General features: G+C 54.5%; 1 protein-coding gene across 1 annotated transcript in view; it reads right to left on the minus strand.

Annotated features, from left to right (window-relative positions):
• Positions 1-13,248, minus strand: part of ALPK2 (alpha kinase 2) — an 89,001-nt gene that overhangs the window by 13,058 nt on the left and 62,695 nt on the right. Inside the window, exons 6-10 of the mRNA XM_055127511.1 lie at positions 9,954-10,101; positions 6,628-6,755; positions 6,494-6,529; positions 3,265-3,539; positions 1,988-2,076 (exon numbers count right to left, since the gene is read on the minus strand). Of these exons, the coding sequence (XP_054983486.1) occupies positions 1,988-2,076; positions 3,265-3,539; positions 6,494-6,529; positions 6,628-6,755; positions 9,954-10,101 (676 nt within the window). The remainder of the gene's footprint in view (positions 1-1,987; positions 2,077-3,264; positions 3,540-6,493; positions 6,530-6,627; positions 6,756-9,953; positions 10,102-13,248) is intronic.

Here is a 13,248-nt window from a genome sequence, read left to right on the forward strand (position 1 = left end):
GAAATGAATGATGGACCGGAGCTATTGCTCTTCAGTGGGTAGGGAGTTTGCTTGCATGTGGCCAACCTGGGTTTGATCCCCGGCACTGGGTTTGAGCCCACCAGGAGTAATTCCGGAGCATATCCACGTGAGGCTCCAAAAGAAGCAAACCAACAAAAAGAAATGAATGTCTTTTTTTTTTTTTTTTTTGCTTTTTGGGTCACACCTGGCGATGCTCAGGGGTTACTACTCCTGGCTTTACACTCAGGAATTACTCCTGGCGGTGCTCAGGGGACCATATGGAATGCTGGGATTCGAACCTGGGTTGGCCGCATGCAAGGCAAACACCCTACCCGCTGTGCTATCACTCCAGCCCCAAGAAATGAATGTCTTGTCACAGTTATTCTCAGCCCCCACTGGCAGGTGACTGTAACTTCCCCATCCACCATTTAGTCAATGTTCCATTCATCTTCCCATCCCTCCGCCTCCCGTACCTCCCTCTTTCCTTCCTTCCACCCATCCATACGTTCTTCCTTCTGTGCTCGGGGAGAGTTTTTTTGTTGTTCCTGTTGTTTTGGGACCACACTCCTGGCTCTGTGCTGAGGGCGTGGTCCTGGCTGGGCTCGGGGGACCATATGGAGTGCCAGGGATCAGACCCGGGTTGGCTGTGTGCAAGGCAAGAGCCTTGCCTGCTGAATTATTGCTTTGCTTCGGTAACCCCTTCCTTTTACCCCTTCCCCATATCTCCTCCTATCCTGCTCTCCATCCCTTCTTCCTTACATCTTCTACCTTTCTTCCTTTCTTCCTCTCTTCCCTCTTTCCATCCTTCCTTTCTCTCATATCTCATTCCTCCTCTCTTCCTTCCATTCCTTCTTTCCTCCATCTGTCCATCTTTCCTTCTTTCCATCTCCCCTTCCATTTCTCCCTCCTTCTACCTATCTACCCATCTAGTCTCCATCCAGTCTTCCTCCCATCCTTTCCTTCCTTACTTCTACCCCTTCCCTCCACTCTCCTTCTATCTGCTTTCTTCCCTCCATTCTTCCTTCTATCTTCCATCCCTTATTTCTAAATCTTCCCTCTATCCTTTCTTTTTATCCTTCCTTCTATCTTCTCTTTCCCTCCATCTCTCCTTTCCATCCATCCATCCATCCATCCAGCCATCCATCCAGCATCCTTCCTTCCATTCCTTCTCTCTCATGCAGAGTAGGTAGCAATATGCCTTAAAATCTGAAAAGGGGCTCCTGGAAAGGTCTGAGAGGCTGGTGCTGAGGTGGCATCACCAGTGTCCCGGTGGTGACCATGGCAGAGCTGCCTGTGGGTGAGCGTTTTCCCACTTTGTGAGTTAATGAGGACAGTGTGACAAGAACTCCTCCTTTCTGGCTGCCCCAGTTTTTAATAGCTGCGAAAGCTTCATGGGTGCTGGACCACTCACTCACATATGCCTCAGTCAAGTAAACAGTCTCACGCTCTGGGCACCCCAGTCTTTCCTTGGGTCACTAGATATTTAACCAATGAGCAGATGACAGTAATCAATGTCACCTACCGCAGCAGGATTCCGGAAGTCGGTACTCTGCCTCTCTCTTGCTGGCCTCTCAAGCCCCTCCCCCCTGGCACTGCATGGTGTCTTATGCTCATCCTAGGACAAAGAGTGTGTAACCGTTTCACATTCTCTGTATCTTCTCTTTGGCTAGGTAATATGGCACTGACAAAGACAGACCCCCTTTCTCTTTCTTTTTTAAACTTACTCTTCAAGAGCTGTCTTTATACTATAGCTACTCTTTGCTACTTAGTAACCACCATTTATCTAAGCCATCCAAGCACCCTCCCCTCCATGCACACAGGCATCCACTAAAGTGCATCGTAACTTTCTATAAGCGTGGCTGAACAGGACCCTTCTCCACCATCCCCGTCCACATGGGACTCATTAAAACGTGGCCTCGTGCCCCCCTCTCAGCGCCCACGGCCCCGCCAGGCCAGCAGTGGGGACACACCCCAGGCCAACACTCACTCTGGCACTTCCCCGAAGCCTTCCAGAGGCTGTGCTTCCGCCGCGTAGATCTGGGCGTAGTGCCTGGCAGTATTCTGGACATAGCATTCCTGGAGCAGCGAGACACCGGGGGGGGGGGGGGGGGGTCCAAGTGATGAGAAGAAGGCCAGGGAAGGTCCAGTCACGCTCAATCAGACATCCTGACGCGTGTCAGGCCAACAGCAGCGTCCTACGTACCCAGGAGCCATGACACTGGCCACCTAGACCAGGGGCGTGCCCAGGAGCCCGGGCCCGGAAGGAACTTCCCTGGAGGAGGTCCGTGGTCCTGAGCCACTGAACTATAATGACTCCAGAACCACGGCCAGCAGTGCACGTGGAGGCCCCCCAGGGACTAGCCTTTGGGCAGGGCTGCAGGTAAAACTCAGCCCCTAGGGGTTTCCCAAGGCACTCCCATCTCCGCTCTTCAAAGGTGTGATTTGTGTCAACGCTCCACGGCTGTTGGATATTTCCCTCCTCAGGTGTGGAGGAGGCCCAGGGCTGACCATGCTATTCCAGGTGGTGCTGGGGGCCATGAAGGGCAGGGGACGGGACCTGGGTCGGTGCAGGGCAGGCCTATGTGCTACAGGCTGAGCAGGATTTCCCGGGCAGAGAAGCAGACTCGGGGCTGCCCCCACCTGCCCTCCTCTGGGCTCCTTCCCCTAAGAGCCTAGAGGCCCGCCTGGACGCTCGCCGGGCAAGGGGAGAAAGAGGAAGGGCTGGTCGGGACAAGCCAGGAGGCGACCCAGGGTCAGCCCCACCACGAGAGACCCCCAGGTCCTCCCCACCTGCCAGAGGTCACCCCCCTGAGCAAGGACAAGGAAGTCCCAGTCCTCCAAGGGAGTCCCCGGGCAAGGCGGGGGCTGGTCTCACCCCAGGTCCTCCCGGCTCCTTAAAGGACTGAAAGGCCCAGGGTGAGGTCAGGTGGCAACAGGAACAGTGAGGAACTGAGGTCATTCTCCTTGAGGGGCTCGGGGTCAGCCGGACCCCAGCTTGGAGCCTCCAAAACAACACTCGGGAAACTTTTTCCCTTCTCAGCCCCTCCCTGTCCATGCCCCCCTCTCAAACACTCCCCTGCCATCCCAGAAGGCCTCCTAGGAGCAGAGGCAGACGGGGCGGGTGAGCACTGTGCGAGGGCTGGGACACTGGGTGGGCCCTAAGTGGCGCGCATGAGGTCCTGACTCCCCAGAGGGAACAAGAGGGGACCCCCGCCCCGCCCCGCCCCGCCAGCGCCTCGCCTGCCCCCGCGCGCGCGCGCTCACCTGGGCGGCGAGTTTGTAGTTGCGCTGCACCAGCTCGTCGTTGCTTCTGGTCCCGTAGGCCACGGCGTTGTGCACCTTGAGCACGCACGCGTGGCCGGGCTGGAAGACGGGCGGGAGGCCGTGCAGGACGCGGCTGCGGAAGGCCTTGCGGTGCACGCCCTCGCCGAAGTGCCGCGCCTCCGTGGCGATGCGGCCGCGCACCTGCGCCCCGAAGTAGCTGTCGCGCAGGAAGTCCTCTCGGAAGAGGAGCTGGCTGAACTCGATCTCCTCGCACCCTGCATGCAACGGCACGCCCGGGTTCGACCCACTGTCCTGGTCACCTCCACGAGGCCCAGCACCCAGCCAAACCCCTGCAGGGAACCTCCTTAGCTTCCCGCCCTTGAAAACTGCCCCCCACGCCCCCCGCCACTGAATTTTATTCAGATCCATTATTTCATTTGATTTGGGGGTTTGGTTTCCGGGGTGGGGGGTGGGGGGAACACACTTGTCAGTGCTCAGTGCCTACTCCTGGCTCTGTGCTCAGGGGTCACTCCTGATAGGGTTCAGGGGGCCCTAGACAGTGCCCGGGATTGAACCAAGGATTCAACCATGGAAAGCAAGCGCCTTGCCCGCTGCACTGGCTCTCCACTGCCCCTGGGGAGTTTTTAACATAAGTGTATCCCCTATTTGTTTGTAACCTGCTGTATCCGCCAGAGGGCTGTGGAGGTTGGAAACAGCCCCACACTGCCAGGCTGACCACAGGCGGTGTCTCTCAGGAAGATTCCACTGCCCACTTTTCAGTTGAGAATTTTTTTTTTTGTTTGTTTTTATTATCTTATTTATTTATTTATTTATTTATTTATTTATTTTGCTTTTTGGGTCACACCTGGCGATGCACAGGAGTCACTCCTGGCTCATGCACTCAGGAATCACCCCTGGCAGTGCTCAGGGGACCATATGGGATGCTGGGATTCGAACCCGGGTTGGCCGCGTGCAAGGCAAACACCCTACCCGCTGTGCTATCACTCCAGCCCCTCAGTTGAGAATTTTTAAAGAAATATTTTTCTTTTTATTTAAAAACACTTTCAAATCATTTTTTTTAAAGAAAAGTTGATGATTAATGCAAGGTAGTAGGCTCTAAGGACTGAAACTCTCCTTAAAGGGTATTGATTAATATCCAGGCTTAGCTATGGCAAATGAGGAAGAAAGGAGTGGAAGAGGGAAAAGGGAAGGAAAGAGAGAGGGAAGGTAGAGAAGGATGAAGGAAGGGTGGAAAGAAAGGAGAAAGGGAAAGAAGGAGAGAAAAAGGCAGAAGGGGAAGCAAAGCAAGAAGGAAAAAAGGGGAGAGAAGGAAGGAAGGAAGAAAGGGAGAGAGGGAAGGAAGGGAGGGAGGGAGGAAGTAAGGAAGGAAGGAGGAAGGAAGGGAGGAAGGGAGGAAGGAAGGAAGAAGGAAGGAAGAAGGAAGGAAGGAAGGAAGGAAGGAAGGAAGGAAGGAAGGAAGGAAGGAAGGAAGGAAGGAAGAAGGAAGGAAGGAGCTCTATAGTTGTTTTTAAAATGTTACATGTGGGGCTACAGCAGGTGGGCATTTGCCTTGCACGCAGATGACCTAGATTCGATTCCCAGCATCCCATATGGTCCCCTGAGCACCGCCAGGAGTAATTCCTGAGTGCAGAGCTAGGAGTAACCCCTGTGCATCGCTGGGTGTGACCCAAAAAGCAAAAAAAAAGTTACATGTAAGGGGTCTAGAAAGATACATTATACAGCAGCTGGTAAGGTGTTTGCCTGGCATATGGCCAACCTGGGTTCAATCTCAGGCATCTCATAAAATCCCCTGAGCACTTCAGGGAGTAATTCCTGTGCTCACTGCCAGACTAACCTCAGGGCATCACCAGGTGTAGCCCAAAATTTAAAAAAAGAATTTTTCAGTTACATTTAAAATCTAGATAACCAAAGGGAGAGGTTTTTATTTTATTTTTCTTTAAAAATAGAGCCAAAATGTTCTCAATTCAAGTTTCAGAATTAATTTTAACAACTTGACCCCTACCAGCACTTCCAGATTATAGAACTATAAATATAGAAACGATGGGCTGGATCGACAGTACAGCAGGTAGGGGGTTCGCCTTGCACACAGCCCACCAATGTTAGATCCCCGGCACCACATACCGTCCCCCGAGTCCCACCAGGACTGATCCCTGAGCACAGCTGAGTGTGGCCCCAAAACATATGTGTGTGTGTGTGTGTGTGTGTGTGTGTGTGTGTGTGTGTGTGTATCTTTCCATGCTTGGATCCCAGAGCTCACTCAATCACTCAATAGGAGCTGAATTTGCTGCATCTGTTCTGTTCTTTCTGGCCCCTCCATTCCTCAAATCAGCTACACACATGCTTTTGGCTGGAAAACTTTTGCAACTTAGTGAACAAAAGCCAAACGTTGCTCTAGACTGTGTAGAGCTGGGAAGGAAGCCTTTAGTCCCACCCTGCAGGCGACGCACTGCGCAAGGCTGTGCCTGATTTCCATCCGAGCACCTGCTGACAAAGATAAGGTGACGGAAGCAGCAGCTCTGATTCCGGCACGCCTGCAGGCGCTGGGCCAGCTGGGCTTTCCCTGGATCCTCCTTCAAGCCTTCCCACAAGCTTTGTTTCATTCTTAATTAGACACCAACTTTGCACAATACAATTTGTTCCTCCTCTAGGGAATGAAGTGAAGGGAACGTTCAGGGACAGAGACGCCACCAGCTGGATTCGATTCCCAGCATCCCAGATGGTCCCTCCAGCCCCTCCAGGAGTGATTCCTGAGTGCATGAACCAGGAGTAACCCCTGTGCATCTCCAGGTGTGGCCCAAAAAACAAACTAACAAAAAAAAGTTACACGTAAGGGATTTAGAAAGATACATAATACAGCGGGTAAAGTGTTGCCTGGCGTATGGCCAACCCGGACAGGCACCCACGCTTCCCATCAGAGACGCGCAGGGAGGGGTGCGGGGAGGTGAACCAAGGGATCCCCAGGAAACTTCTGGGCGATGTGCAGAGCCTCCTGCCCTCCCCCGAAAAGGGACCAACCGCTAATCTGACGCTTCTAAGCAAAAGTGTAACTGCAAATCTCCCTGCACGTAAGAGCCCGTTCTCTATGTAAGTGACACCTTCTGGAAGGTCTTAGCTCCTCGGATCTGCAGCTAAGGGGGCCTTACACACACTCGCCTTCCTCCCATCATTCCTGAGCTATCTTGTGACGCAGCGCAGGGCGGGTGCTTACTTTTAACATCCGGGCAGCTGGAGAGCTCTTGCAGGACTAGAAGACAAAGGCGAGAGGCCGTCAGTGCAGGGAGCAGGGAAGGGGCGAGGTGGGTGCGGGTGGAGGTTCCCCTTCAGCAAAGGGCCCCATGTTACCTTGCGCGGTGAGGTGAAATTCTGCCGTCGCTTTCCCGAAACTGTTGTTGAGGCAGCAGTAATAGAGGCCCTGGTCCTTCTGACTGGCTTGCACGATGGCCAAGGACACCGTGGAATTGTCCCCTGCGCTGCAATGAAGGATATTCACGTTTGCACGCCAGGCCGTGCAGTGTAGGGCGCGTGTGAGAGCATCTCTCCTGCCCCGACGGCGCCAGCCAGGGCTGTGTGCTTCTTCCTTCCTCGGGCACACAAGGTGTGCAGCCCGGCCAAACCCCTTCATTCTACTGCACGCTCAGAAGGCAGAAGCCCCGAGGAGAGCAGGAGCATTTAGGGACATCGTTAGCTTTTCTGCTGGGCTTCACCTTGATGGTCAGGCTCATCCTGCACCTGAAGGAAACCTGGAAACCCCGACCCCACTTTTAAGCACAGATACAACAGGGAGAAGAAAGGGGATTTTCGCTGCATAGAAGGACGCATACCTTCAAGGGTAGGGCATTTGCCTTGCACACAGCCGACCCAGGTTCGATTCCTCCGCCCCTCTCGGCAAAACTACCGAGAGTATCTCGCCCGCACGGCAGAGCCTGGCAAGCTACCCGTGGCATATTCGATATGCCAAAAACAGTAACAAGTCTCACAATGGAGACGTTACTGGTGCCCGCTCGAGCAAATCAATGAGCAACGGGATGACAGTGACAGTGACAGAAGGACGCATGGCGGGGGACTCTGTAAAGTGATTTTCTCTCCTAGGGAATAGGGTCCCTATCTGTCCATTCATCATCCACCATCTAACCATCCATGCATTCATCCACACCCATTCATCCATTCACGATCTAACCATTCATCCATGTTCCACATCCATCCATCCACCTATCCATGCGCCATTTAACCATCCATTGATCCATCCATCCACATCTATCATTGTCTAACCACTCATCCACATCCATCCACACCCATCCATCCACTATTTAACCATCCATCCATCCATCCAGCCAGCCAGCCAGCCACCCACCCATCCATTCATCTACTCTCTAATCATTCATCCACATCCATCCACCATCTAACCATCAATCCATCCATCCATCTACCTTCCAACCATCCATCCATTTCATTCACTCCCATCCAGCCGGCTGGTCAGCCATCCACACGTCTCTCTATGCATGCATCCACCAGCCAACCAACCAGCCAACCAAGCCCTCCCTCCCGCCAGCACCCAGCCACTGTATGTGGAGCCAAGCACTGTACTATGAGAGACACCCAGCAGCAGAGGCAGTGGCCAAAGCAAATATCCACTGAGCACACGGCATATACCCAGCCCTGTGCTCACCACACAAACAAAAAAGTCTATTTTGAGTCTTCCTCAGGACATCATATTAAGAGGGGTGCTCACTTTCCCCATGCCCCCCGTTTATGCAATTTTCACCCGGGGCCACCTTGGACTAACTTATGGCCCAGGATGAGAGACGCTGCACCAGCGTCCAGCTTTCTTCCCTGTAGGCCAGCACCTGTCCTGCACACAGGCACGAAGGCCGGTGAATTCAAACCTCTCTGAACCCGCAGGTTTATGCCGGTCCCTGGGCCAGCAGTTCCCCTAGAGCACTGACCAGCCCTGCGGCGATGAGCATAAAAGGATCCCAGCATCCCTTGGCATCTTGATGATAAAAAACAAAACAAAACAAAACAAAAAACATCTTTCCTCAAGCACTCCTCGCAGCTCTTCCTCATCATTCCTGGACACCTCTATGCATGTCCACGGTACCCCGGAAGGAGTCCATCCTTCACACACAGACTCTGGACAATGCGGGAGGGCTGTGTTCAAGGCAACAGTCAGCCGGAGTGAGCAGGGAGACTTCACAGCATTCCACACCGCCCTTCCTCCTTCCCGCCAACTCATAGACATGGCTTCAGCATTCCAAGGAGTCATGACACCCCCAATCTTCTCAAGGTTTGACTCAAAGAAGCTAAGTTGTCAAGTTCTAGAGAACTTGTTGACTGAAAAGTCATTTTTTCTCCACTCTCCCAATAATTCTTTCCTCTTCCTCTTCTTCTTTTTTTTTTTTTTTGCCTCCTTCTTCTTTTTCTTGGAATCATTCCTGGAAGTCTTGGTGGTCACCTGGGGTGCTGGGAATCAAACCGGGGCCAGCTGTGTGCAAGGCAAGTGTTCTCCTCTGTCCTGTGTCTCTGGTCATGTAACTCTTCTTAAGTCACAGGCACACAACCAGCCGAGTGAGGCTGCCTTGGGCAAACAGCCTCACTAGCTCCATCTCCGTGCCGGCGTCTTCCGCGCTGACCTCTCAGAAATGACTCTCTGATCCCCGGGGCTGTGTCTGGGCAGCGGTTCCCAGCAGGCGTGTTTGGTCCAGTTGTTCAGAAAACCTTCCTGCTTTCTCTGTCTACTTCCGGTGGCTAAGGGGGGTCAGGAATGGAGGGCTGCCCTTTCTGGTCTCGGGGGCACAGGGAGCCCTGGGTTAGGAAGGAGAGTGGCGGGATGGTTTGCTTGGCACGGTGACCCTGCTCACCGGTGACCCTGCGTCTAGCATGAGCCGCCCCATCTCAGATGTGGGGACGGTGCTCTGGTTCCGGTCACTGATGGAGCATTCACGGGGGACTGGTGGGTGCTGCCGGGGGCATCCTCAGGCTCTTTCCACATTGGGGGTCTTGGCAATAGCCTCCCACAGTCCCCCACCGTGCTCCTCTCCTCTGAGATGCAAGGACCCTAGAAACAGCCTGATTTTCCCTCCCAGGGGTGGGCGGGTGGCTGCTCCCTGCCCTGGCCCCCATGCTTTCCGGCAGCCGAGTGCATGGATGCTCCTTTGGCTGCACCTTCCCGGGTTTGGGGCCCCCGCGGTTTATGGGCACTGAGTAAACAGAACAGGCCACCGTGAGGCGTGCTGCGGAGCCCCCTCTCGGCCCGGGCCGCAGAGCCTCACAGGAGAAGGTGACCTGGGACACTCCCCTCGTTTCGGACTTGCATAAAAGGTCTTGGGGATGGAGTGATAGTACAGCGGGTAGGGCATTTGCCTTGCATGCGGCTGACCCGGGTTCGATTCCCAGCATCCCATACGGTCCCCCGAGCACCGCCAGGAGTGATTCCTGAGTGCAGAGCCAGGAGTAACCCCTGAGCATCGCCAGGTGTGACCCAAAAAGCCAAAAAGCAAGGTCTTGGGGCTTGCAGAGCACGGGCTCGGGGGCGGGCAGGGACACTGGCCAGGCGGACAGCTGCCTTCCGCTCCTTACCCTGACTTGCTCTGTGCCACGTGCTCTTGGCTCTTAGAACCAGGCCACCACGTAAACAGGCGAACGGGAAAGGACAGGCGGGACCAACGCACCTTCTCTGCACCTGGGCTATTGACTCTGAGTCCTTTGTCCACCGGATGGTGGAGTCTTCGTGGATTTCTGCAAACTGGCAACTTAGTTGCAGGTTCCCGGGGTGGTCTGGCAGCAGCTCGGCCTGGATCTTCCTCAGCAATACCGGGGCTAGAAACATGAGGTTGGGGGCTCAGTGCTCTGATAAAGCTTTCAAAGAGCCCACCCTGGACCTGCCCTCTCCCACGTCCTCTCACCCAGTTCTTAAAACAATCCCAAGACTTGCGGGTACTAACCATGACCCTCCTCTGACGGGTGAAGAAGCTGAGAGTCTGAGGGGAGGGTGACCCCTATAGCAGGGAAAGGGACAAACCAATATAGGAAACTCCTCAACATTCCTATATTCCTTGGGAAAGTGTGTGTGATGCACAAAATAAAATCCAGCTTGAGGTTTTTTTTTGTTTTTTTTTTAAGATTGGGAGAGAAGGGGCTGGAGGTACAGCAGGCAGGCGGGATACGCAATTACCGTGGACTGCCACTGGGGGGCAGCACAGACCACAGAACAAGTCAGGAAGTCAGGAGGGGGGGTGGAGGGGAGGTGGTTCAAGGGCTATTTCGGGTAGGCCTTTTGCCTTGCATGGGGCGACCGGGGTTCGATTACCAGCATCCCATATGGTCCCCTGAGCACCGCCAGGAGTAATTCCTGAGTGCAAAGCCAGGAGTAACCCCTGTGCATCACCAGGTGTGACCCTAAAAGCAGAAAACGAAACAAAACAAAAACAAAACAGAATAACTTAAACCTAGGAGTGAAAAAAAAAGGGGGGGCTGGAGTGATAGTACAGTGGGTAGGGCGTTTCCCTTGCATGCTGCCGACCCGGGTTCGATTCAGAGCATCCCATATGATCCCCCAACCCCACCCCCCGCCCCAGCACTGCCAGGAGTGATTCCTAAGTGCAGAGCCAGGAGTCAGCCCTGAGCATCGCCGGGTGTGACCCAAAAAGGAAAAAGAAAAAAAAAACCAACTAGGAGTGACTGGAACCGGAGTGTCCGTCTCTTGCAAGCCAAGTTCCCTAACTGCAGTTTTGAAAACGGTAATAACAGAACATCCTGGGACCCACGGCCGGCCGTGGGTCACTAGTGCTGGTGCTTAAGCTTTGCCCAGTCTCCGTGGCCTGTCTGCCCTTGTGCTCGGCAGCTACCAACTCCCGGCTGTGTCCCAGACACTGGAGAAACAGTGAGCGCAGAAGCTCCTTTCCCCCGAAAGCCCAGACGACAAGGAGACACGCCTCGCCCCAGCAGGCACGCACGACCCGTATCAAGAGCACTGAGAACAGGGCCGGGAGGTGGTCCAGTGGTCAGTGCCAGCACTCGGAACAGCCCTGAAGGCCCCAGCACCACCAGGGGCCAGCAGTACCACCTCCTCGGTGGTGGAACAGGTCAGCTGAGAAGGGCCAGCGGGGTCCCCAAGCCTCCTGAGCATGGTTTAAGAGCACCTCCCCCTCAGATCACAAGCCTGGAAACAGCTGGCGGGTGTGAAACAGAAGAGCCTTGCTCACTGCAGGGCGAGCGTGACCAGCAGCAGGGCTTCTCCCAATACCAGGGTCCGAACTCCCGAGGGACCCAGCGAGGCGCGTTTGGCATCTTCCCAAGGAGACAGACCACCACGACGTGCACGGTCCTGTCCACTGCAGCTGTTCACCAGAGCCGTGGTCCAGGGACAGCCCAAGGGCCCCAGGACCGATGCGTCGTGGGACAGGAGGAAAAGGCTTGGAGAGAAGTAGGAGAGGAAGAGGGGCAAATTCTGAACTGTCTGGAGCCTGTTTGGGTGGGGAGTGAAGCTGAAGGAAACAGACTGTGGCCAGTGAAAACAAGCGCTAGACTCAGAGCCCAGGACTGAGCTTGGGGGTGCTGGGCTCCGTGGGGGAGTAGCAGGGCACTGGCTGTGAGAGGGGCGTGTGCCCCTAAAACAGACGCACTCACAGAACCAATGATGTCGCCATAAAGCCTTGCCCGAGGCCCCCCTGGCCGTTCTCGCCCCAGCAGGCAGGCGGCTCAGAGTGTGGGTCAGAGCGTACAATGCTGTCGGGCCCTGTGTGGGGGAATGTCCCGGCCACCCCGCAGGGCCTGGGGGGCCACCAGGGCCATGCCCGGCAATGCTCAGAGGACTGTGTGGTTTGGGCTTGAACCTGGTCAGCTGACACCAGACGTGAGCCCAACCTGCTGCACCATCTCCCAGCCCCTTGACGAAGTATTTCTTCAACTATTTAAAAATGCTTCTCTCGGGGCTGGAGCGATAGCACAGCTGGTGTGGTGTTTGCCTTGCACGCGGCCGACCCGGGTTCAAATCCCAGCATCCCATATGGTCCCCTGAGCACCGCCAGGAGTAATTCCTGAGTGCAAAGCCAGGAGGTAACCCCTGTGCATTGCCAGGTGTGACCCAAAAAGCAAAAAAAAAAAAAAAATTCTTCTCTCAGGTGTTGGAATATTTCCCCTTTTCCAGCTGCCTTCTGGAGTTTTGTCACAGAAACCTAGCTGATCTTTGACCCGGATCTAAGGTGCTAGCCAGAATTGATTTGACATTGTAGATTCCAGGCTGCAGCCCAGCCTGGTCTTTGGGATGTAAATCCGAGTGCTTTCAGCCCAAAGAAGGCTTCCGTTTTGGTTTTGTATCTTCTTTCCGGGGGGCCTAGATTAAGGGCCTGCAGATACAAGAGAATTATGTTGCCTCAATGTTCTTCCTGTAAGATCTTTTGGTGCTTTTGGTGACGTCAATGTATTGCGCCCTTTAGAAGGGCCATGATCAATAAAAGGGGTTGGGAGAGAAGGTATAGGGGCGGAAAGTGTATAGAGGCGGAAAGTGTATGGAGGGCAGAAAGTGTATAGAGGACGGAGAGTGTATAGAGGGAAGACTGGAATAAACTGCAAGTGAGACCAACCATCATGGCTCCGTTCCTTCCTTCGCCTGCCACATCTTCGCCATCAACCTCCCCGGGGTGGGGGAAGCGGCCGGAGGCTACCGAACTCGGGTGGCGGGAGAGACGGCTGCTGCCCTAGGCCCTGTGCCTGGCTCGGTGCGGTGAGGCGTCCCTTCCCTCGCCCGCGCCCTTTCTTTTTATTTTTACACACTCAGGGAACACCAAGTAAAATGTGACTGGAGATCCTGCGTGGGGAGGGAGATGCATGCTGAAAGTAGACTAGAGACTGAACACGATGGTCACTCAATGCCCCTGTTGCAAACTACAACACCCAAAAGGAGAGAGAGAGAGAGAAAACAAATTGGAATGCCCTGCCACAGAGGTGGGGTGGGGTGGGGGGGAT

Source organism: Sorex araneus, chromosome 2 (assembly GCF_027595985.1).
Source record: "Sorex araneus isolate mSorAra2 chromosome 2, mSorAra2.pri, whole genome shotgun sequence".
Classification (NCBI taxonomy): domain Eukaryota; kingdom Metazoa; phylum Chordata; class Mammalia; order Eulipotyphla; family Soricidae; genus Sorex; species Sorex araneus.